General features: G+C 38.2%; 1 protein-coding gene across 1 annotated transcript in view; it reads right to left on the bottom strand.

Annotated features, from left to right (window-relative positions):
• KPNA3 (karyopherin alpha 3 (importin alpha 4)) overlaps positions 1-25,500 on the bottom strand; it is a 76,150-nt gene that overhangs the window by 12,525 nt on the left and 38,125 nt on the right. The window contains exons 2-9 of the mRNA XM_009319977.1: positions 20,136-20,180; positions 7,761-7,850; positions 7,519-7,548; positions 7,387-7,439; positions 7,202-7,297; positions 4,748-4,833; positions 1,688-1,774; positions 1,125-1,294 (exon numbers count right to left, since the gene is read on the bottom strand). Coding sequence (XP_009318252.1) covers positions 1,125-1,294; positions 1,688-1,774; positions 4,748-4,833; positions 7,202-7,297; positions 7,387-7,439; positions 7,519-7,548; positions 7,761-7,850; positions 20,136-20,180 — 657 coding nt within the window. The remainder of the gene's footprint in view (positions 1-1,124; positions 1,295-1,687; positions 1,775-4,747; positions 4,834-7,201; positions 7,298-7,386; positions 7,440-7,518; positions 7,549-7,760; positions 7,851-20,135; positions 20,181-25,500) is intronic.

The following is a 25,500-nucleotide window of genomic DNA, read 5'->3' as shown; positions in this document are numbered from 1 at the left end:
TCATTACAGTAGAATAAAATTGGCTGTACAATCACGAATCCAAGTACTGCAGTCACAAAGCTTAGCTTGAGACTGCATTAGCATATTGCATTCACACACTTCCCAGCAGCTGGTCATTCCCTCAAAGTACGTCTAAAAATATATATATTATATTTAAAATTTGTAAAAATACAAGACAGTGCTATATTTCAAAGACACACAGAGAGCAGACTATATTTTGAGGGAAAACAAGCAGAGATAAGACATCCCCCTGCTATTTTGAAAGCTTTGTTACCACACAATATAATAAAAATCATTAGCCTACTATCAATATATAAAACCCTCTTGGATTAAAGTAAAATTTTAATTTTGTATTCACTTAAGGAGAAAATATAAAACTGAGCCATGATAAGACTGCTTAGAACAGGGCTTTTTATTTGGTAAAGTATTACTTCTAAAGGTTTCCCTGTTCTCTGTTTCATTTTTAAAATTTCATTAAAGTTTAGTTGCTAACAATATTATACTTCACATGGCTTCAAAAACTATATCTACACTTTGGAATTTATCTTAAAATGAAGAATTTTACGTACATTACAGCTATAGTTCTAGTCAAATATCATCACTTTAGCTGTGCCTACTCTACAAACACTGCATTCGCTCTGTTCACCAGTTTGAAAGGGTTTTCAGATGCTTCTCTTCTCAAGTGGGGACTTGACATTGACTGCATGTTTACAGGTAGTTGAAACACAAACTGCACTACATTCACTATTTTACTTACATTTCCTCTTACACAAAATAATTACATTTGAATACTTCCACATACAGAATCACGTTCGTAGCCTTCTTTTGACAAAAACATGAAACGCTGAGTATGTTAACGCTTTCTAGTGTGTTAATCTTTTGTTGTGTCCATTTTAATATATGGCTCGTCAGTCTTTAGTCTTACTCAGTTTTCGATGCTACAAATACCTTTACAACAGCCTTAGTAACAAGTATCAAATCGGTCAAACTACTTAATTTAACAACTGGTACGTGGCACAAGACAGTGGCAAAAAACATGCATAAATTCATAGTATGACAATGCAAAACATTTGGCCGCTAGCCCAGAGTATAAAAAATTATCTGTCTTGTAATTCTTTATTTACCTCCTGAACTGTCTCCATAGGCGGTGGGGGGTCCTTATTCCTGCAGAGATTTACAATGACCCATGTGACGTTCCGAAGGAAGGTGATGGGAATGGAGGGATTGATGAAGGACAGAAGAGGTTTGACAACTCCCAGTGATATGACATAATCTCTACACTGAGGACCATCACCTACAGAAATGAAAATTGTTGTAAAAGAAATTACATTAAAAATGGAAAATCCTGAAATGTATGCAATGACATGTTGGGATACTGAAATTCTATGTTTCCTCACCGACAGTCTACTACTAGCAGTTCGTGTTCAATTAAATATACATACGTACAGACATGTATGTATATTTTACGAGACAAAATTTATCCTGTTAATATTTTGTGCAGCAAGTGATACTATTCTTTAGAAAAAATAGGATATACGTATGTAATTCTGGCCACATGAAAAATTATATTAAGCCACAGAATTCAGAGGAAACATAGTCTCATATGATAATGCCAATGTTCAAAAAGTCAAATTCTAAAATAAAACGCTCCCTGAATTCCAATCATTATAATAACAGCAAGAGTTACCTATAATATTTCCGAGAGCCCAGACAGCTTGCTCACAAACATTCTGGTGTGGTGAATGAAGTAGTCTCAAGAAGAGGGGTACTGCATCTACAGAATGCAAAGATCAGATTTGCTTTTACTGGAACATGGTGTATGCACAATACTTCCACCGATTAATACAAAACGCTTTCGCTACCATGCCTTATACTAAGATACATGTTTCCACTATGAAGAGCACACAAAACCTCAGTTAAACATTTCTATACATATCTAGAGAGGGGAAAAATAGACTTGAGAAGCAGCAACTATTGAACAACAATGCTCCCCACGTTTAAACATTTCCCCAGATTTCTCAAAGTGATACGCAAGAGCCTCGAGTATGTAGATGCTAGGTTTAATGTCCTGGTAATTCAGATTTTCCAGTTATCCAACATCATAATACATACCTAGCAGAATGACATCCCTACTCGTGCAAACGCGCTTCAAATCTTGACTTTAAGAAAACAGCTTCCTCCCAAGAGGCGGCTATAGTTAGTTTCCGTATGCAGTGAAGATTTACATCCATCTGCCAGTCCTAAGACACGTTTTAATTTGCTTTTATATAACGCAGGCAACATACCAGATTAAGGAAGCGGTACTGATTTTAGATATCAGTCTCTGCTGAGTTAAATAAATTTAATAGAGCTAAGAAACCATCCCTCTACTATTCCCATGCACTACCTCCCTTTGGACAACCCATACTGTTGAAAAGACAGTAATTCTTGCAGCAATTTTTTACATCTATATATGATCATACTCGTCCTATAGTCTTTCTGAGCAAAGTAAAATAGATCGATTTATATACTGTTGAAGGAAAGAATATTTTTTCTTGTAGAAATAGCTTCAGAAATAGCTTCAGAAATTTTAAAAAATTGCAACACAATTTGTGAGCAACTGTGAATCAATATTCTGTTGATAATTTAACATGTGATAATGAGACAAAAACTCCTGATGTATCTTCCTAAAAATACAGAGCGATGAAGAATAAAGACAACCTAAAATTCCTTCCCCGCCCTAGATGAGTAATTCAGCAATTGCCTACAACTGACAAGTTAGGAGGGACAGCAACACACCGTTGCTTAAGAACACTCTCTCTGTTCTTGTAACAATCATCCCACTTCCATTAGCTCAAGTGGAATATTCTAGCTTCCTTCTCAGCGATACTGAGATTACACTTCAGCCATATGTGTATTCAACATATTTCAGAGAGGAGGGTCAAGTACGTAGTTTATATCAGATTGCAATCCTGGTATGCTTTCAAAAGCACAAATGAAATTACTTCATATCAGCACTCCGGCAGAAGGACAGTCTGAGAAAGCATGAGTTGCAGGCTATCTGATCTACTGCTCTCGAAAAATTAATTACTTCTCCTCCAAATTGGCTCCTGCCAAGATCTATTCTGTGTATATTGTTCTTCTCTTTTGCTGGGCCTTCCAACTGCCATCTGTCCCTCTTGATTGCAGGAGGCCGCCTTCTTTTGTATTTAGGCTGCACCAGCCTCTTCTATAGCTGCAAGGGTCTATCGCTTTGTTTCCTCAAACCGTCCCTTATCTAATGGGAGTAGAGTTGGGAGGCCGTTTTCCTTTAGTCATCTCCCAGCCAAAGCAGCAAGACTTTTAGACTAAACTTCTTCCATTTTCTCTTCAGGACTAAAGCTTGGAAAATGCTTTTTGCTTCTTTAAGGTCATTTTATCACATTTTCTTCTTTTCAAGTGTTAGCTAAACAGAGTTTGGGAGAGACAGATCCCAGCCTGAACTTCTAGTAATGGTTCAGGTAACAGCAATGCTTTTGTCTGTGCTGTACATATTTTCATTCTAATTTTAATTTTTACTTTACGATTTCTTCCAGATTTTTTTCTGCAAAGCTAATACTATAAACAGCCTTTTCATTAGATTCATTCGTTCAAATATGGTAACATTGTGGGACTTGAAAAAGGAAGAAAACAATGACTAACCAATGAACAAGTTGGGAAGGATGAAAAAAACTTGGGTATAGATTTTCAAAGATATTTAGACACCAGAAAAGCAATCTAAAAAAAAAGATGCCCAAACCACATCAGGATTTTTTTAAGCAAATTCAAGACATCGATTTTTTTTTTAAAAGGCATTGGATTTTTAGCCAAAGCTCATTTTGATAAGCATTCTTATTCTATTCCTCCAATATCTTAACTATACAGAATCTAACAATTAGTGAGATATTTTATTAGCTATTAAGACATACAAAACAGCATTTTGATTGAAAGGCAGGTTACACTTAAAAAGAAGAAGAAATCAAATAAGTCACCATTTTCCCATATAAGAACACTGAATATGAATAAGCCAAGACAATTTATTATATGTTTGCTTATCTATAGTCTCCTGTTTAACGACAAAATGTTGTATTTAGCATAAAGGTGATTGTTTTAAGATAAGTGTGCTGATACAGAAAAGCTATATATATGTAATCTTGAAAAATTAATTTGAATAATTTATCCTCAATTAACTTCAGAGTTTACTTCCTATCTCTTCATAACGGAAGTCTCACTGGCTGGTTAAGCAAAAAACGAAGGCAGCACAACAAACTCAGTGTGTACAGGAGATACTAATCATATGGTCAAGGAAAGGACGGTAATTTTCTTAACTCTGTATTTAAATGGGCAACCTTACATAACTATATGTATTTAACAACTTTAATAAGATTTATGAACATACCTTTGAGGTAGAAAGAATTACTTCCTAACATAAGTTTTAGCCATAGGGGAATTAATAGTACATGATTTCAGAAATCAACCCAAGACTTAGAAAGGATGAACATTTTTTGTCATACTCATTATATCGTCTGTCACTATCTTCTTTATGGGAAAATCGGGTCTGGGATCCTTAATATTAATCGTTAGTGGCAAACAGATGAATGTTTAAGAGCAAATGTAGAAATTTTTTAGAAAGAGGACAGACATGCTTTTATTATTTTATTGGTTTTGATAGCAAATGCATTTGCTATTCAAATATCCCCTTTTACCCACAATATCCACTGCCCCCCAAAAACCAAACTGTAATACTTACTAGACTGTACAACAGCTTGAGTCTGTGCAGAAGTGCCTGATGCTATGTTGGTCAATGCCCATGCAGCTTCAAATTGTAATGAAGGACTGTAATGAAATAATTTTATAGTAATAAGTTAAAACATGATCTGCAGATTATTTTATGGTTTATTTCAGTATTACTAGCTGTATCCACTCTGAGACACTCTACATTTAAGCAGTGCCACTGGGCTAAAAGTTTAAAAAAAACCCTAAAGCCTCTAAGCCTGGACATTTCAGAGGAAAAGCTATAAGAAAAAAGATTTTACATTCTATGACCTTTTGTAAACCACCCATCATTCTGACTTCATATTAGTAATAAAAAAAACCAAAAGCAGTAATACTTGTTGAAGTACATACCAACCAGTGAAGCTGACCGTTACTCTAGTCAACTAATTTTCTCCTGTGTGAAAGATTTCTAGCACCCCTCATCATAAAATTTAATTTTGCCTCTCCGATGGGCAAGAGAGACCTCTTCACATCCAACTGATCCAAACACCATTCGTGTTTAGTGAAGAAAGTGCAACTGTCTTGCTGCCATTAGTAGTTCTCAAGAAATTAACCATGTCTGACCATAACTAATAAAAACTTGGCCCTTCTAACACTACATCCCAGATCAAGCGTAAGCTGGTATACTGGGATAAAGACATTTTTCTGCTCCACCACAGACAGGGGAAAGATCTAGCATCAGTATCAAAAGACAGCATCATACCTGTATTAAAACTGACTTATTAAACACAGATAAAATTAGTTACAAATATTATGAAAGCTGGGGGAACATCTCTTCCAAGATGTCTGTCAACTGTTGTCTATGCCAACAGCAGTTTAGTAGAACAGTTTGCATGAAAACTGTTGTTCAAGCAAATGCTAAAGGTTAGGAGTTCTAGAACCTATAAAAGAGTTTACAGCTTATGGTGGTTAGCATAACAGTAAGGTGTCTGGCTTTGGGAGGAGCAGAAAATATTTACTGTTAGGTAACTATTTTTCATTTCCATGCTTTTTTGGGTCTTTACCAATTAGGTTTTATATATAGCCATAGCACCTGCTTCCTTTAAGCTTTTTCTTTGTGCATTAGTTTCCAAAGCATTTTAAGGTTTTATTGGGGATGGGATTGGAAAAGAATTAGATAGGAGGGCCCAAGATGTGTAAATAGAGAGTTGTAAAAACAAATAGCACCTGTCAGCAGCTATCTATAAACCTTTCTAGTATATAAAAATATATAAAAAATTCTAGGATCAAATGCTTTAAAATTCTAGTTCTAGGTCGGTCCTTCTTTTCTGCCTCTAATGATAAGCTTTCAGTTATAACATGAACAACAGCTTTAACAATCTGTTGTACAAAGTCTTTCCAGAGTTTACCTCTACTAAATATTATATAGCAATCACAATTAAAAGGACTGCTTAAGAAAATATTGAGTTCAATTTCGAAAGGCTTATTAAATATTTACAAAGGCAAATCATACAAAAACTAGACAGAAAATTCAAATTAAAAGAATTTTCACAGTACTGAACCATCTACTTCTAGAGCAGACAGGCATTCATGACCCATTTTAAAATGCTCTCCTGATTTGAACGTTATTGCCAGCTGCCTTCTAAGCAACTATTTTGTTAAACAAGCTAGAAACAAAGCTACTCACGCTTCATGTTTTTGCAACCACCAAATTACACCCAAAATGCCAATTTGCATTTTTGAAGTTTCTAGCCCTCATGGCTGCAGAAATAACCTTGAAAATGGAAATACTGTAAATACTGAGACCAAAGATAGGCTAAAACATTTACCTCAAATGTGTTCATCCCCATCTATCTGAATAAGGGTCTCACGGATTGTGGAATATGGCATTTTTCTTACATGTCATTAAATTCTCACAACTACACGCTCAATGTTCTCTACCTCCTTTACTGAAGCTCTTGTTTTCCAACAAAGAATCGTAACAGAGAGCATGCTCACTGTGTTATACCATCACATGAGGGAGCAGCACAGAACCAGAAGGAGATCCACCTTGCAGTAAGAACGAAAGAAGGTAGAAACTTACGCTAATAACCTTAATGAAAAAGATGACAAGTGTATTCTGACAAAGAGAAGAGCCCTGTTCACAACCAGGCACGTTTTCTGCCTTCACACAAATACACACAGTAAGTCTGAGACAGGTTTCTTAAAAACAGTTAACAAAAAAGTCTGAAATATTCAAAACCAATGAGAAATTTAGTAAGGTTTTCTCCATTAGCTGGATATGCTCATGCAAGCCCTAAAAAAACAAAATGACTTTTCAGTGGCAGAATAAATACTCCTGGAGAATTTATCGTTTATCATCATGGAATGTGATCCACTGTGTCAGATTATATGGTGCTATGAATCCCCAGTTTCATTTGAAATAATGAGATGGTTTTTTGGATGCAGATTTTCAGTTAAAGGTGAACATTTTTAGAAGTATACTTACTTATCATCCCTTTCTAGGCATTTTACCAGAATTGGTAAAATTCCTGATTTTATTAAGTCATCAATAGGTGGATTTCTGTCACTGGATAGGAGTTTTCTGTGAAATTAAATGTAAAAGTAAAATAAGTAACTTTCATCATGAAAAACATATAGGAAATGTATTTCTGTGCCTTTATTTATTTTTACCTTGCAGCTTGGACAGCACTCAGTTGGATCACTGGGTTGTCACTCGTGGCGTTCTGAAAAAAAAATTAACAGTAAAAACCAAGTGCACAGGACACGCACTTTAATAAAAAAAAACAGTTAAATGTAACATACCTGCAGTATAGCTTCTAGTGTTACATTTTGCTTGAAAAGAAAAAAAAGTGTTTTAGTAATTTTGTTGCTAAATTATATTATTTTTAAACATTTAATACAATCAAACTAATTTTAACAGCGTATCAGTTCATAATTTTGCTTTCAAATAACTGCAAGATTTCCAGTGTTAAAGTAAAACCAGAATACATTGTTTTGAGACACCACCAAAGTTTTAAAAATAATTCCAGTATCAAGGAACTTACTGCTTTGAAATCAGCATCAACATCAGAATCTTCTAAACTTTCTTCTTGGGGAACATTTCTTTTTTTCAAAAGATGTTCATCTCTTTTGTTCTGTAAAGGAATGACGAAAAATAAAGACATGTAATGCTTATTAGTACAGGGTGATGATATAATGGCCCCTTTCAAAGTAAAAGTTTAGATAAGATTGCCTTTTTTTAAAGGCATTTGTAACTGTCAACAGAATTTGCAGTATTTCAGCTGTAAGAATCTAGAAGCTTGCTAATCACAGACAGAACTATGACAATCCATGACATTTGAACGAATTAAAACTTACAGTTTGGGGATCAATTTTCTAACAGGCATTTACAATACACATAGATCTGCATGACATTAACATTTAGCCACACATAACAGAAATTATTTTCCAGTATAAGATTAGTTTTCAGCTAAACCTACTTCAAAGTTCCTCAGTTACACATATTTTCATCTTGTGTGTAAAGTAGCATGCTCCACGTACACTGATACTTCTAACATTTCCCACTCACACTGTTAGTCTAATTTCTGACTTAAAACAAAGCACCCTCCAGCCTTAGCTCCTTTAAGGAATTACTGAAGAAAAAAATTACCTTTTCAGTGGTAAAGTACACATTTAACGTTTCTACCATGCTTAATTAGAATATTTGAACACCTAAAGCCCTAATTTAAAAAGAAAGGAATCAAACGATCAATTGTAACTGTATCCAAATGCACTTTTTCACAAATTTAAAACGTATTTAAAGTATTATTCTAAAAGTATGAAGTGCTCTTTTCTAAATTTTAGACTTTATTTTTTGTTTGGCATGTCTAGAGGTGCAATCAAAGATAGAAAGGGCAATGGAAGATGATGATGCAGTATGTACATCTGAACACCTTTTTGTAGTTTGGTTTTTTTTAATAAGCACATTAAGATTTCAATCTCTAGTGAAGCAGAACATTGAAAAGGTGTAACAAACAGCTATAACACCTAAAACAAATCTATTCTACTAGCAAGGAAAGGCAGGCTTTTCAGTCTCCAAACAATTATCTGATAACCAAACAGTACTGACTGTAGAGATTTTATTATATCACGCCTTGCTTATAATACATAAAAAAGCCTCTAAACAGAATCATGTTTTGAAGGAGTCCCAATATTTTATTTTATGTTAGAAAAAACAGCAACCTCAGGTCCAATATTTCTGGGACTTGCTTACTTTTTAGACATTTTAAAAAGAATTTAAAACAACTTTTCCAGCCTCAGTTTGAAAGGCTCCCAAGCAATATATTAAGATTTTTCTTCAGATAGAAGAATGCTAAAACAATAAAAAAGTACCAGAATTAAATAACCCTTTAATGTGGAAGACAACATTCCATAAACTTAGCGCAGTTTAATTTTTGTAAAGTCTAAGTACATAAACTAAATCCTCAAGGAGTGCACAAGATCACCTAGATTAGCTATGACAGCCTCTCCAGAGCTGTACAGTAACGGCAGCATCCTCTGAGCACATCCATACAGAGAAGCACTAAAGGTATTTTGTTGTCAAGTGTTTTTGCACTGAAGGAAGATGGAAATGAGCAGGCAGTTAAATACTGAGAAAATAGTGTTATACAGACAAACTGTATCAGGCAGGTACATACTGACAGATGGATTCACCATAAAAAGACTTATAATGTATTTCTCTTATTTTTCCACACCAGGTACTGGGCACTGCCATTTCAAGCAAAGAGCAAACATCATTCAACCCCAGTCAGTCAATACGACGTTGCTCAAGTACAACTCCTTCCCCTACGGTTTGTCTAAACCATAGCCTATACTCTGGCAACTGCAGGGACCGGACCCAGTTCCCAGAGGCCCTCTCCACGATCATGTCAGCCTTCCTCCCCAAAGCACAGCTACTACACACGTCCACCTGTGAGGAAGCCGTTCCTTCCTGCCTCGGATGAACGGCTCCTACAGGATCAGCTCTGCTGTTATGGTAAAAGAAGGCAATACTGGGAGAAGGGATTGAAGCTGCAGCAAGGTCCTGATATCTTCAATTAACTGTCCTCTTGCTACCCAGAGGTATTACCACGGATTATGGTGGTGAGCAAGCCCACACATGCATGAATGTACAGGGAGATGTATTTAGCTATGAGGGTGGCAGACACTGGTCCAGCAGACATTCCCTGTCTTCAGAAAAGGTGCAGCCTGAAGCAACTGGGGTCTTAGTCCAGAACCATCGCCACTGTCTGCTCGAGCAAGTTAAACGTTTCATACTAAATCATTTACTGGGAAGGGTAAAGTTTCTTTGTCATTAGCAGCAAACTACTGTGGTACAAGGCAAGGTTTTCCAATTCTGTTCCTCCTAAAATATTCGGATCTTTAGTGGGCATGGTGTTGTTGGGTTGATGGTTGGACTCGATGATCTTGGAGGTCTCTTCCAACCTTAATGATTCTATGATTCTATGATTCACCTGGTGATATCTACTTGTTTTTCAAACAAATGACTCGGTATCAGTGGCGCTCAACGTGTTTCGCAACATCTTGCAATAAAGACAGGTGACCTTTACTTTTAAATTTCTGTTAAAAAGCCTTTTAGATGCAGGTCTCTTGCAGATCCTTTGATTCAAAAAAATGATGGAATACCGAGATAGTCAAGAATTTAGCAAACAAACTATTTTTATTGAACTTACTGAAAAGAAAATTCTAGTTAGGAAATGTCGCATTATCTCATTTGTTATTTTCAGGTTTCTTCTGTCAGTAAAAAAAGATAAAGCTTTTTAAGAGTTCAAACAGTAGATTCTCCCATTTAGGTCTTTCACACCACTGTATTAGCAGATTCCCCCACCACTGAATCCTCTGACCTTAAGGAACTGTCCCTGTATTTGCGGAGAGAAACTGGTACACCAACATTCCACATTGCTCCCCACAAAAGCATCTACGCTGGCACAGAAAGGATGCACCTCGGAGAGCTTCGACTGAAATCCCTCCAAAATGCAGAAGGTATGCAAGAGCCATTTGAAGTCATATTACTTCACTGCTATTGTAAGTGGAAATTTAAATAAGGCCAAAGCCTTCTCAATTGTGTTGACATTAAATAGATGGCATCCACTCAGAATGAAGATCACATTATTAAAGTGGAAATCATTTTAGATATTCACATACATGTGGGCCGCATCTATAATGCACATTACTTCCACCCTCACTATTTTCCCTCCCAAAAAGACATTAACCAGAAACAGTTGAAAACACATCACGCATTTTCTAGCTTGAAAGATCTAAAAGTTTTTTGGATGCAAAAAACAAAGTCACACTGCAACAGCTGTGCTACTGAGTGTGTATCCCTCTGTAGATGTGTGTGTCTCTTCAACATATACATCATGCAGAGTGATCAGTGTTTGTCAGGATTGTGCCTCTACTAGAGTGTAACATAAAGGCTATGGTATCTAGTTACTCTAGAAAGCAAGAATGAAGATGTCTCTTGAGATCCTCTCTCAAACATCCTGACATACCAGGATGGCAGAGGCTGGAATACAGCAGTGAATCATAGAATGGTTCCGGTTGGAAGGGACCTTTAAAGGTCATCTAGTCCAATCCCCCAATACAATACAGAGAATATAGCTGGAACAAAGCAAGAGAACCACCGTGGGTGAGTGAAGAGCATCCTCACAGAATGGCAGGTATGAGCTGCATGGCCTTCAGCAGCCGAACAGCTGGAAAATCGCCTTCCACAAACACCAGGCAGTAAGTCTAGAGCATGCCAGTGGACAGAGCACTGAATTACTCCATGCCACTTCACCCGAAGAACTTCAGAAAGACCACCTGCCTGTAAGCATTATTTGATACACACTTCATGTTTATTCACAGTGAGCGCACTTCTATACAAGTACCATTAGCTGAAATAATTTGCTTGAGTAGTATTTAGAGGGGCATGCACAAATTCTCTCTGCTTGTGGCCACAGACTTGGTGATCAATACTTTTTTTTTTTTTTTTAAGTTCTTCCAATTCCCTAAAAATCTTTCAGGGACTTGGACAAAGAGGAAAGGAGGGCAGGTTGTAAATGAACACATAGTCACAGAAGAACAGTAACAGAACAGTAACTTGTCTCTCTCCTTCAAGCAATTGTCCATGCATACATTGATGCAGTGGGTACCTCCAAACAGTACTCTTCACAAAAACTCCATTTACCTGGAGGAGAGTCCCATGAATCCCTAGGTGAACAGACACTGAAGGACTGTTCTCCTAATGGCAGCAGCATGCTGAGAGGTGAAATAAAACGGAGCTCCAGCTAACTGTTCTGCAGCTATCAGGAATGGAGATATCCCACTGGGAGGCTACCGATGCTGAAGATGGTAACAAAGGAACAACATTTCAAATTCTGGCCTATCAAACATATATAACCTAGGTTTAAATTCCACTATGGGACAGGGTCTCTTGACAAGAGCAAAACTGCCTCAGACTAATTAGAAATTTTAGCATGGTAAGACTGAGTAACACTGAAAAGCCTTCCATTTGTAGCTGCATGTTAAAGATGGCCATAATACACACCATAACTGAGCTACCAAGAGCCTAGGTCTCTCCCGTTCCAGCAAGCAAGTTACTAGCTCCTTAGAGAACCTTTTATACCTGCATACACAACTATCCAATTCCTTTGGCGACATGAGTATGCCTAAGAGAATGCTTCCTAATGTTGATGTTAACCAAAATAAGTTTGAGCAAGCGTGTATGTTCTAATGCCAAGATATTCTACCCTCCTTAAGAGAGAGAGAGAGAGAGAGATGAATTCCATAGGACAAAATTGACCACAGGCTGACACCAAAATTTCTGCAAATGTAGGCAACATCTTCAGGCTGTCAGTCATATGCCACAATGGGCTCCAGAAAAAATTACCTTAGCAAGGGAAAGTAAGAGTGAGCAAGAATGTTCCTGTAGCTACTCACTGTTTGCAGATGGTTGGCCTGAAAAACAACTGTCAAGAACATATATAGGGGAGCTTCCACAGCAGCCTGAAGCAGAGCAGCTAGTACTTATTGAGAAGCACTAAAACTTTCTTACTAAGAAAAAGTGATTCTTACTAGTATTTCTTATAAAGTCAAAGTGTTCATGGAACCTTCCAGTGCTAAAAAGTGGCTCTAAGGCTATTTGAAACAGCTATGCCCATTTGCAAAAGCATCCAATTCCTGGACAACTAAACCATTGTATGCAATAATTTGATAGACCAACCACTCGCCTGCATAAGGTAAAAGAACATGATTTGCAGCTTGGCATGACCTTAAAATGCTTGCATTTTGTCATACTGTAACAAACTCAAAAGTTTTTGCCTAAATCATAGCACCAGCCTCTTCTGCAGGCTCCTGTGGAAAAAATGAAGACCAATGAGCATACCTGGATACAGCCGTCCTGTTCAAAGCCTGGTGAGAGAGCCCTTTCAAAGGGAGCGGCATCAGATTGGAATCCCTGATGAAGGGTAAGACCTTGTCACCAACAAAACTAAGCAGGTCTCCTTCAAAAGGGAAGATCCTCAACCACTGCCTGAACCATGTGTGCTATGTACAATAAAGTCTGAAAGTTTATAAACAGCAGCTGACTGCTGGTTATAAGCATGTCAACATTCTGGTAGAGATCCCACTACAAGAGTCTACAGAGGCTTCTGTACAAACAAAAGGTATGTGGACATATAAGCCAGGCAAAAATGCCAAATGGTTAGAAACAACAGTGATGATACCACGAGTGCACTTTCTTGTCCAATGTGATGATCTGTTAAGAGTTTTTGATGACAGATACCCATCATTTGGCTGCACAAACAGTAAATATGCAAATCCTGCAGATCCCAGTGCTTCTTGTTTACCTTCTTGGAAGATGGCCACAGGATTCAAAAAAATGCCTATCAATGCAAACAAGTTTCAAAGACAACATGATTAACAGAAGAAGAATCTTTGTGTGCAAAGAAGATGTCCACCAAGCTCTGTGCTGCATTCCACTTCGTACTATAGGACATGGCCAATAGGACACTCTAATGGAGCTGTGAAAGGCATTAAATATAAATGTATACATGCTTTTCAGCATTTGACACATGGGAAAACTCTATGTAGAGTCTCAACTCTGTTGGGAAACTTCAAGATCAAAAGGGAAAAGAAATAAACAAGAAAATCTTTGCCCTCAGGTAACAAACACCATTATGAAATGCTTCTTCAGGTCAGGGAAAGGTTTAGGAACTCAGGAGCTAGTGGGAAGAAGTTCTTTTGGCATGAAAGTTACGACATTTATGTTTGAGTCCTCTGGGGACAAAGAGCAGAACTTCAAGAACATCTCAACATTAGGAACTGGTGTGCTAGCCAGCATTAGCTATACTTACAGATGACAACAAGCAGCTCTTTCCTCTGCTCTTACATCCTAGGAAAGACTAAAGGATCAGGTCAGTGATGGAGGTAGATTCAGGTTGTCTGTATGTCCCTTTTAAGCTACCACTGTTGTGACAGACTGAACTGAACTTCTAGGTTTCACTTACATGTAATTTCCAATTTTGGTTTTGGGGAGTGAAGAGCACCTGCCACAGTCCATCACGAAGAAAAGAAAATGCCTACCACTCCAACCTCATCATGTTATAGGGATGCTCTGAAAACCTCTACTGAATATCCTCTTAATGAAAGTTTTCTTAGGTGGGCTATCTAGCGTAAGTGAATTTCTAGTAACAGCTCTTGGATATGAACCTGGGGAAAGATTCAATTTCTTTAATGGTTGGGAAAGGACCATTAGTTGGCTCTACTCACTGTCTTAGAACTCATTAACACCTAGGGATTTAAAAAAAACCCTGCAAACCTATTAAAAGGCTGAACAGGTCAATCTGATGATCCTACAATCCATGGGTATCAAAATTATATCCTACATGCTTAGTGAACTAGGTCCCTTGCATCCAAAGGCAGTCAAGCAAATTCCAAGACTGTTCTTCAGATAAACAGCACAGCTACAGATAAGCAGTTAGAAGACAAAGGCAACTTTTCTACATTTGAGTTCTGCTAACTCACCTTTGTGACAACAGACAGCAGTCACAATGTTCCTGTTTGGCTAGTGCACAATTTTCTCAGAAGATGAGCAGGTTGACTAAAAATAAGTAGATGCATACGTGTACACTAGTGGCCCAATAGCCCCAAGCACAGATTGCAAAGATTGAGGCCTGTTAAGTTAGGCAAAAGCATGCTCTTACTAAAATGGACTCAGGCAAGCCTCCAAGGAATTTCTTCATAGCCCTTTTCAACTAAGTCTCCAGAAGAATACATTAAGAATATAATTTTCCTCCTAGGGTCTTTTCTTTGAGGAATCAACCAAGGCAGGGTAGATGCAAGATCCTTCCTGAGAATTTGTGCTACTAACACTGGATAGAGAAGCCTCTAGAAGAACATGCTAGTAGTGCTTCACTCTCCCTGTGACTGCAGCTGGTTTTTTTAAAGTTGGTGGACTTATGCCTAAAAAAAATGTACTTTACAGTGAATGAAAAGCTACACATTCACACTGAACTGGAAAAGATGTAAAACTGAAGCAAGTTTTACTATCCTGAACCTGAAAATGTGGATTTTTTTTTTTCTTTTGCATTCTCAGACTTCCTGAGAATCAGAAAAAGATTTTTCCCACCCTAGCTCTCCCAGCAAGATGAAGACAGACTCCTTTCTTCAAGGCTCACTACTTTATTTAGGAGCTACTGTGGATATAAGCAATCTGATTTAAGAAAGATCACAGGAGGGACAAGTACAGTATGCCAGAGAAACAGGTAAAAAAGACATATGCCCATGGCTCCTTAATCCACCACTTGTTTAGCAAATAATTGCTTTGCCTTGCATCAAACTTAATTGGCAATTAGAGCTTTCGTGAGTTCATGTCTATGAGCTCTCAGAGGCAGCTGAGTTTGCTAAGAAAGTCAAAAATAAACCTCGTGAGAGATCCTGGAAGTTCTTAGGATGCCAGTTAGCAGGCCTTAAAGACAGACAGGATCCTCTGTTTGTGCTGAGGTTACGAGTGTTAAGGCTTCCTTTGAAGGGTGGCATCTAACTCAGTGACCATAGCGTTGACCTGGTTAAGGACTACCTTTCTTAAAGCACGCAAGCAGCCTAAGTCTCATAGGAAGTCAAGCACCTAGAACCAAAGGATCTCTCACAGCAATGGTGTTACAGGCTTCATTTAGGTATGGAACCTTAAACTAAATCCTAACCATTACTCACCCACCCCACTCCCCTTTAGAGTGAGACTAATCAGCTAAGTTAGCCAATTAATTCCAGGGTCCCTGTTGCTAACAGAGCAGCCTTTGGGTTTCTGTGATGCTGAAATTAAGTGATAAACATTCTAAATCGGACTTCTCCAAGACACTACACTGACAAGTTTAAATTCTAAATCCTGAGACAGTCTCTCCATCACCAACTCTGACATCATTATCTTGTCTGTCTGGAAAGAGACATGGCTACTTTTTAAGCTCTTAGGCCCATTGCTGCACTAACAACATAGTCAGAGATCAAGACCATCTTTCCAGAAGTGTAATAGGTCCATTCCCAAAAATGCATAAAACACATGTTCAGCAAGGCCAATATGGAATCAGAAAAGGGCATCTGACCATCAGGAGTGTTATCTGACTGGCTCATGGTGCCAACCCATGCCTCAGCCAGGATTCTGCCAGATGACTGCTACCCTTTTATGTCAGGGATAGGTTTGTTAGCTCAACTCATAATAAGTGACTGGGAAAAGAAAAAAAAAAAAGGAAAACCAAGTAAAGTTTCTTTCTGAATAAGAGCTGTGGTGTGGTGTGAAGATGGTGAATAGAGATAATATATTCTTGAAACACAGAACGTGTCGCAAATGCACCTTGATGTCTGTAATCTCAAAAGCATAAACACCTCAGTAATGCATGCAGAAATTGTTTGCTACTGTTCAAAGCTGTGATTTTATTTATTCCATCTTACAAAACAGAGATGTAAGCAACTTCATCAGATCCATTCATTTAATATTTATACAAAAGCTGATTCAAAAGACAAACCCATGACTATGTAGTGCTTCAACTGTACAGATCAAGAATATGCTCAATTTGCCTGTTTTCTTCAAAAGCCAGGTGTACACTCAGCATCTGGATAGCTAGAATAAAAGGAAGATACCCCTTTGTTTTGAAGAGGCACTGGTGGATTACTAAGGTCATGCCAACACAAACATTTCCTGAATTTGGCATACTCATGCTAGGGTGGCAGTGTTAGCCATAAAGACGAAAACTGAAGCAATGATATTGCAGCTTATCCCTTCCACTGCTGGAGCCTAATAAAATATCATAGAATAGTTTGGGTTGGAAGGGACCTTTAAAGGTCATCTAGTCCAACCCCCCTGCCGTGGGCAGGGACATCTTCAACTAGATCAGGTTGCTCAGAGCCCCGGCCAACCTCACCTTGAAGGTTTCCAGGGATGGGGCATCCACCACCTCTCTGGGCAACCTGTGCCAGTGCTTCACCATCCTCAGCGTAAAAAATTTCTTCCTTATATCTAGTCTGAATCTACCCTCTTTTAGTTTAAAGCCATTCCCCCTTGTCCTATCACAACAGGCCCTACTAAAAAGTCTGTCCCCATCTTTCTTATAAGCCCCCTTTAAGTATTGAAAGGCTGCTCTAAGGTCCCCCCAGAGCCTTCTCTTCTCCAGGCTGAACAAATATCCCTTTACATTTCAGTCCCAACCCTGTACCAGAAGCAATGGCCTCACATCTGCCACAGTGTTCCCAGAGCAAACCAGTTGCCCACCAGCACCAGTTCAGTTGCTGCAAACCAACAACTCAGACACATGGTGAATCTCTTACTAAAGCAGATTTCTCCTGGTCTCTGCAGTGGAAGATGTTCAGCAAACACTCCAGAAGAACACAGCTTCCTGCGTTTAAAAGTTCTGCAGCTGCTGTTCACTCTTGATTTACAGCCCGACCTACATCCAGCGCTTAGGCTTCTGTAAGTGTGTAACTGATCTCTGCATATGCAGTTTTCAGTGAAAAGCCACTAGCAGCTCATAGGCTTCCTCTTCCACATTTTCACTCACGTATTACTGGCACATAGAAGATTCCTTCCACACAGACAATCCATTGACTTGTCTTAAGCGTATAACTTGCTCCCCACCACGCTTCTGTAATAAAATAGCCTTGAAACTGTGACCTGTTACAAAAACCAATTATGAGAATTAAGTTAAAATTAAAATTCTCACTTTGCACTGCAAAGGTCTCTCCCAAGACTGCACTGGAATGCTCGCATGCAGTCTCACAATTTAACATTTAACCAGATGCATGAGGATATGCTGCATTAGCTAAGCCACCTTTTACAGCATTGCTTTGCTAGCAGGCATAGGCTGCCCAAGTGCTATGAATGACTCTTCCCAATGCAGATTTCACAGTTATACAGCGAGTTTTACACTGAGTCAACACACTAGTTCTGAACAGAGAGGGCCTCTAACATGTCAGCATAAACTTCACTGCTGATAATTCAGATATCAAAATCAATTACCTGAATCTCATTTTAAGCAAAAACTGGCTAATTTCATTTTTCACTTGGTACCTGCCACTGTATGTAAAAGTAGCTTTCTCCACACCTCAGTCATCTGCCAGTACTGATGAGGCCATAGCCAGCTTAAGCTACACAACACATTCAGACATGTTCAGCTAGTTTCTTTGATTAGGAAAATATGAAAGCATTAAACAATTTTTAGATGACACATCATGCTCATGTAAGTACTAAGATTATTTTTTTTTTCCAGTCATCTGGATCCAATTAGGTTTCTTCAACTAATTCTTATAGTCTCAGGATGAATCTTACAAATATTTATTTTTGATATTGTAATGAGATACAGATTTTTTTCTGTAAGACCTGAAAAAAAAGTCTCTTTTTTTTTTAAAGAAGAGCAGAAGGATCCCAGGAAAATACTAGCACAAGATTTTTGGTAGTTCCTACACAATCAGGTGATAAGTGCAGACAAAATTTCTCAAAAACAAGTCAAGCTAATTTCTATCAACATAACTTCTATTTACAAATGCTTCACTTTGATTTTTAGCAAGGCTTTTTTCTTCTCTCTTGGTTTGCAAATAATGAAAAAAAAATTTAGATGAAATTGGGTGGGTGTGCACTCCTACGCAAGCACCACTCAGACTGTCAATGATTCAACTGGCAAACTGGAGATATGCATCAATGGGAGACCCAAAGGAGCTTGGCCTGTATCTAGAATATTCAAAGTACACACTTTCATCAAGTCATTAATGAAAATATTAGAAAACATGGGTGATACTAAGCTGGGGAGGCCTTGAAGCATACTGGGGAACAGAATGGGAATTCAAGTTAAGAAAGTCTGGAAAAAGCAGATGCAATTCAAAAGACAAGAAGCAATCATGTTTAAAACTTCTGCATTTATTTAACTATGCAAATAGAGAACGTAAACAACTACCCTTGCTTTGTGGTACTGTAGGAAGTGTCCAAAGGATATAACAGATCACAGACTGAGTGTGAGTCAACAACATACTCAATATAAATAGGAATACTGTGTTAAGAATTGCTTTTCACTGTCCCATTTAAACCTCAGCTGTGGCCTGCATCCTTCCAGACTTCCACACTTCCAGAAAGATACAGGCAATTTGGATGTGAGGAGCAGCAACAAGTCAAACCTAGGAAACAGAATGTTCAAGGAAAGGGTGAAGAACTGAATTTGTCTCAACAGGATAAAACTAAAGGGGCCAGTATCAGTCCTCAAATATACTGAAGGTACCCAAAAGCAGATAAAAGTTTACCCCTTCTCTTTACACATATTGCCCAAGAGTAGTTTAGCTTGTGAAAATGTCCTCCCCAGCAGCAAGCCTTTAAGGTGCCTAGAAAGGCTGTTGGAAGTGTTATGAATGACGAGGCTGTAATAAATCCTGTATTTAGGCAGTGCTGAACTAGATCACCTCTGATGGTCACGATCTTCCCAGCTATATTGGCATTTACCCAATATAACCAAAATCTGACCCTAAAATTAACTTCCTCTACAGCACAGAAGCAGTAATTTCCAGAAAACAAAATACAAGAACATCTGTACCTTCTAAATGCTAAAACTGTCCCTTTTCCTATTTGGAGACTTAAAACATTCAAACAGCTGACAGCTTTACCGTAATAATATGAGAACTGGTACAGAAACTGAATATGGATTATTTCCAAGCAATATACTGGAGTAAAGCAGTACTGTTCTGCTGTACTAAGCTTAAGGAGTTGGAGAGTAAAGCTAACATTAGAATCTGCAGTTAGTAATCTACAAATTTACAACTCTCTTATATCAGTTTGGGGCCATTAAGCAAAGCTTACAGTAAAATATTTAGCTAAGACACCAGACCATTATTAGCACAGTAACACAGTTCATAAACAAAAGCAGACTCACCTTCCGCAATTCAATTGTAACTTCATTTCTGTGTCTTCTCATAGTCTGTAAATAAAAGAAATGAGAGATTTGTATGTAAAGAAAGAAGTGTTTTGTTTCGGAGTCAGTTGTTTCTAGGTCAAAAATGCAGCTATTCATCAAAAAGGAAAACAGTGTGCGCAATTTATAACTCAACCTTTCCAAGCAAGATGCACGAGTTGGTTTTTGTTTTTTTAAAGATTATATACCTTACAGAAAGCTTTGTCATAAACCACAGTAAGTATCCCAACGGCAGAAAACATTTACTTCCCCATGGAGTTTCACTGGAATGACTCTCGGGGTGTTTATATGTGCACACCAAAAGAAGCAGTAAATCCAGGTTAGACACTCACATTCACATATGATCACATTCACAGTTATCTGGCCAAAATCAACAATGAGTGACAGGAGATGACTGAGCTCCATGTAAACAAGACAGATTAGGCCTGTGGCAAAAGGAAACAAAGTAGTACAGTGGCATTGAGTCTACTTAGGATTTATAGCCTAGACACTGTAAAGGAAAACCAGCCCATAAATATCTCGGCTCCTTTAAGATACTGGGCACTCAGGACGCATTCCCCACAATGCTGCTATACCTTTTAGCTAAAAGAGATCAAAAGATGGAGAAAGAACAATTTTAGCCTAGTGAAGGCAATCTCCCTAGGTTCATTTTACAATCAGTGGAAAAGACATGTACCATCAGAATGCAATTCAGAGAAAATCAGGACTGGATGACGGCTGGCAGCCTAGAAAGATCAGCCACACTAACTAAAATTAGCCTTTTAAAATACTTTCTATGTCCTATCCTTGCTACTGACCTTCACTGCTACTATCACGTTCCTTTTGAGTTAGTGCAAATAACTTCCCTGAACTCAAAAGTATCAGTGAAAGCCAGCAGTACAGAGAAAACACTAGCACTCCCCATCATCCATCGGAGGAAATACCAAACATGCTAAAGCTCAAAAACAGGTAAATTAAATGAGCAGACTTCACACCATGAACCTATACAGGATGTAGTTTCAGTGCTTAGAACACTACCTTAGCTTCACTGTTCTCAACCAGTTTGCATAGCAGTGTTCATTTAATTATTTTAGGTTGACTTGAGAGTAAGGAAGCCTTGTCTTCCTGTCCACTGCTTGATTAACCAACTCAAGTAAACACAGACACAATCCTCCTTTGACATCTACAAGCGTGAACTATACTATTTTAAACAAAGCAAGTCCTCATTACAGTAAGAGGACACTAGCACTAGAGAATCTACCAAAGCTACACTTTCTTCCCCCCCTCATTATTTTGCTAAACCATTTGATTCTTGTGACCGTCTGAGCCTGTTGCAAAAGCTCAGTATGATAGGACTGGATTGCTGAGGAATGGGAAAACACTGGGTAGGTTGGGAAGGGACAAATAAAGAACCTGAAAAAGTCATTGCATGTAACTAGCTAGACTAGTCATTCAAGTTTCTCATTATATTAGAATTCTACATTTGAATTATCTTAAAAACTGCGTCAAATGTAAGGGCACTGAATAGCCTAAAAATGTTTTTTAATACTTCTTCCCCATGATAACTCTGCATTTCAATGGAAAAATGTAGTTAGACAAGGCTCTCGGATTTCTGCTACAAAACCTCCTTTTCTTGATCATTCTGAATGTGCCTGACACCAAAGTCCTTTATGGAACTTCCCACTAGTAACACTGCCCCACCTCCCCCTAAATTTGAATCTTTCGTTCCTACTTATCTTAAATTTTAAGGGGTACCCCATCACTCAAGTTAAATCAGTTAACTTGAGTGTCCATTAGCATTTTTTCCCCAAAATCCAGTATTGTATGTGCCATATTTGAAGTTTCAGCGATTTCATTGATGCAAGGCACAATTTACTTTTAAATTTGCTCCCTAATTACAATTTACTCCTACATTTTTTCATTTATCTATGTGATAATACTCTAGAATATTTTCTGTCGAGCAGAAAAATCAGACCAAATCCGAAGCTCTTTAGGGGACAGCAATAACATTTGCCACCCACCATTCTTCTGGAAGCAAGGCAGATTTAAGACTATATGCTGTGTTCAACAGTTCAGCAGATTAATATTTTTGGTTTAGAAAAAAACAAATACAGTGTAGTCCCAGGCAAGGCATTACTATTCATTTCAATTTACTCTAAAACCTCCTCTAACAATGCTTTGACTAAAGACAGTTACTCAGAGTCATCCATCCATAAAGGCTCTACTGGGAAGACTCTAAGCTTCTTTCTAAAGGCAAATAATTCACTCAGCTTTTCAATTAGGGTTTTACCTTTGTTTCATACTTCCATTATTTCAGCCCCACTGATCCTACCCTATCACAATTCTGTCTCAATATTTTTTTACTAGTTTTTTGCTTTTATCAATCTGATCTTCAAAATACTTGACTACTCCATTATGGTTTTACATTTAATGTGCAAGAATCTCCCATCTTTTCCTCATTTAGAGAGCTACCACTCTGTAGAAAGATTCTTCAAAATCTTTCAAAATAGGTTATCAACTACGCAGCCATTTTTGCTGACTAGCAGCATACATTTTCTGAGCTTTAATACTCTTTTTAAGGCAATCTCCATACTACCTGGGTTTACCCTTTTAGCTGTTCTTTTTTATGTCCTTTTAAACTTATTATATGTAGTTTCTCTTTCAAAGCAGCTCTGGTACATTTTCTTTTTTTCCTTCCTCTTTTAAAAGGGCAAATAGGCAGTACTCGACACTAAGTCCAGAGCTGCTTCGCCATTCACAGAGCAAGTAGATTGATAACTGGGGATATCACTCAGCCTTAACTTCACAGAACTGATGAGTGTTATCTGGCCTCCACTGAACTAAGGGCTCCCAGTCTTGCAGAATCTCCTGCTGGCACAGCATCTTTAAAAATTCAGCACATCAGGGTCACCAGGATCATCCAAGAATCAGTAGTACAGCATTAGGGCTAGAATCTTCCTACAAGTATATGGGACTGAAGTTCCCAAAGGGCCTATGGTGCATTCTGGCAGTTAAACTTGGTTGCCGTGGTCGGATCATGACCAGTGTTCTCAGCTAGATGTATGCTGACATTATTTCTAACCTGATGATACTAGTGTTCCACTTCAAGTCCCCGATATATAAGATGACCATTATATACCAATATATTTAAGACCATGAATTCCACTCAATACATGTCAATTGTTGCAATTATAGACTGTACATGAAAACCACATGTATGCACCAATTTTATTCCCCAAAAAACAGACTTAAGTGATCCAGTTCATTTTTTGTCCTGACTTGGCATTTTGTAAAAAGTAGGTATTTAAAGCTTGCGTTTCAGATGAAGCATTTTAGAAATACAGCAGGTTATCAGCACCATCCTACAGCCTCAGAAGAAATAAACATACTATAATCCCACAGCATACAAAAGAATCAGTCTTAAGCACTAAAGCAAGCCTCCCTTTAAGGAAGCATTACCACTAGGCAGAATACCACACTTTTACACTACCTGCAAGCCCCAGCACATAGGGAACTGATAGGCATTTACCAAGGGATTTATACAGTAGTAGAAAGGTTAAACATTTTCCCCAGTTAACGCAGGTCAGCTAAAACAGAGAGTAGAGACCAAATTATTCTGCAACTTAACCCCATGGATTCATTTCCAGCTTTCAGGCTGGGAGGACAATCTTCTGCTAACGTCTATGTATTCAATACTAGTTGAAGCCTAGCAAGATGTTACCAATGGATCTAATACAGTGTTTGACATCCACAGCATCTGACTACAGTCACTTCTCAGCTTAATGTACTCAAAGAAGTGACTTCATGTCACACTGAAACAGCACATGTCAAAACTACCCCCAAGACAGATCTGAACTGTTTAACTGAATAAAATCAGACTCCAAATCTCAGAAAGGGAAAACTCAGCATAGGCAAAATCCTACAAATCACAAAAATGATTACAGTTTATTCCTGCAGAATCTGAACTGTGAGGCCACTCCTAAACACATGGGTATTAATGCACCACACGCAAGGTGCAGAACGTAAAAATGAGTAACTATCAGTCAGCATGTACTATTAAGAAACAAGAACATAATACACTTACTAAGTTGTGCTACAACATTACATCTCAGTTGTTACATGCGTCTCAAGTCAGACTTAAGTTCATAAGGCTTTTGTAACAAGAGATTTCTTCTCCCCAGTTCACCGTCTGTGAAGAACAATTACTTACCAGTAATTGTTAACTAACCAAAAGATCTACTAGATGCTGTTAGATAAATCAGTGTTCTCACTTCTACCCTGAATTTCTGAATACTCTTCAAAAGCCAGATACAAAGCATTACATGCCAAGAATCTCTCCCCAACACCTTCCACTTGAAAGAAAAATAATCCCTTGTTCCCTCAAAGTATCAAAACTGAAATTAATTTCATATGCCAATAAAGAAAATCAACTACACACATTAGGGCTGTTGTTGCATTAAGGGCTGCAAGGGAACCTTGTTTCACAGTGATACAAAACACAAAAATGCTAAGCTGACAAAAGACAAGAGATTTAAGAGACACTAGACCCTAAAAACAAAGCAAGCCTCAAGTCAATGCCCAAAATAAGGCTTCAAAGAATGCCACAGTCCCTGTAAAACTGCCTTTAACACACTCAGTGGGCAGGAGCAACACAGAATACAGCCATCCTTATCAGATCAGTGTTTCAACTCTGGTATCTCCCTTCCAAAAAGAAGCTGACAAGAAACTCAAAGCTCAATTTCAGGGCCACCTGTGGAGAAGGGGAATGTCTTCCTGATTTTTCAGTTGATACTCGGTTTATGACAGAACACAAAACTGTACATAAAACTCTTGATATCAAAAAGCAATGGCTAAAGATAACCTTGTGAAATTCTGAATTATCAGCATAACAGTAACCCTTACCGCCAGCACACTCAAAGAATTATTTTTAAGTGACTAAACATTTGGGACCCTGTGGCTCAACCGCGCATATTTCACAAGTACCATTTGTGAATCCCTGTACAAAGGTGCACAAGATGCTCACTTGTCCTGGTTTCAGCAGGGATAGAGTTTATTTCCTTCCTAGTAGCTGGTACAGTGCTGTGTTTTGGATTTAGGATGAGAACAAAGTTGATAACACACCCATGTTTTAGTTGTTGCTAGGTAATGCTTACACTAGCCAAGGACTTTTTAGTTTTCCATGCTCTACCGACTGAGAAGGCTGGAGGTGCACAAGAAGCTGGGAGGGGGCACAGCCAAACTGGCCAAAGAAACATTCCATACCATGGGACGTCATGCTCAGTACATAAACTGGGGGAAGCTGGCCGGGGGGGGCCACTGCTCGGGGACTGGCTGGGCATCGGTCGGC

The sequence above is a fragment of the Pygoscelis adeliae genome, unplaced genomic scaffold (genome assembly GCF_000699105.1).
Source record: "Pygoscelis adeliae isolate BGI_AS28 unplaced genomic scaffold, ASM69910v1 Scaffold32, whole genome shotgun sequence".
Classification (NCBI taxonomy): Eukaryota; Metazoa; Chordata; class Aves; order Sphenisciformes; family Spheniscidae; genus Pygoscelis; species Pygoscelis adeliae.
The sequence above is the reverse complement of the archived record's forward strand: the minus strand, read 5'-3'. Positions and strand labels throughout refer to the sequence as shown.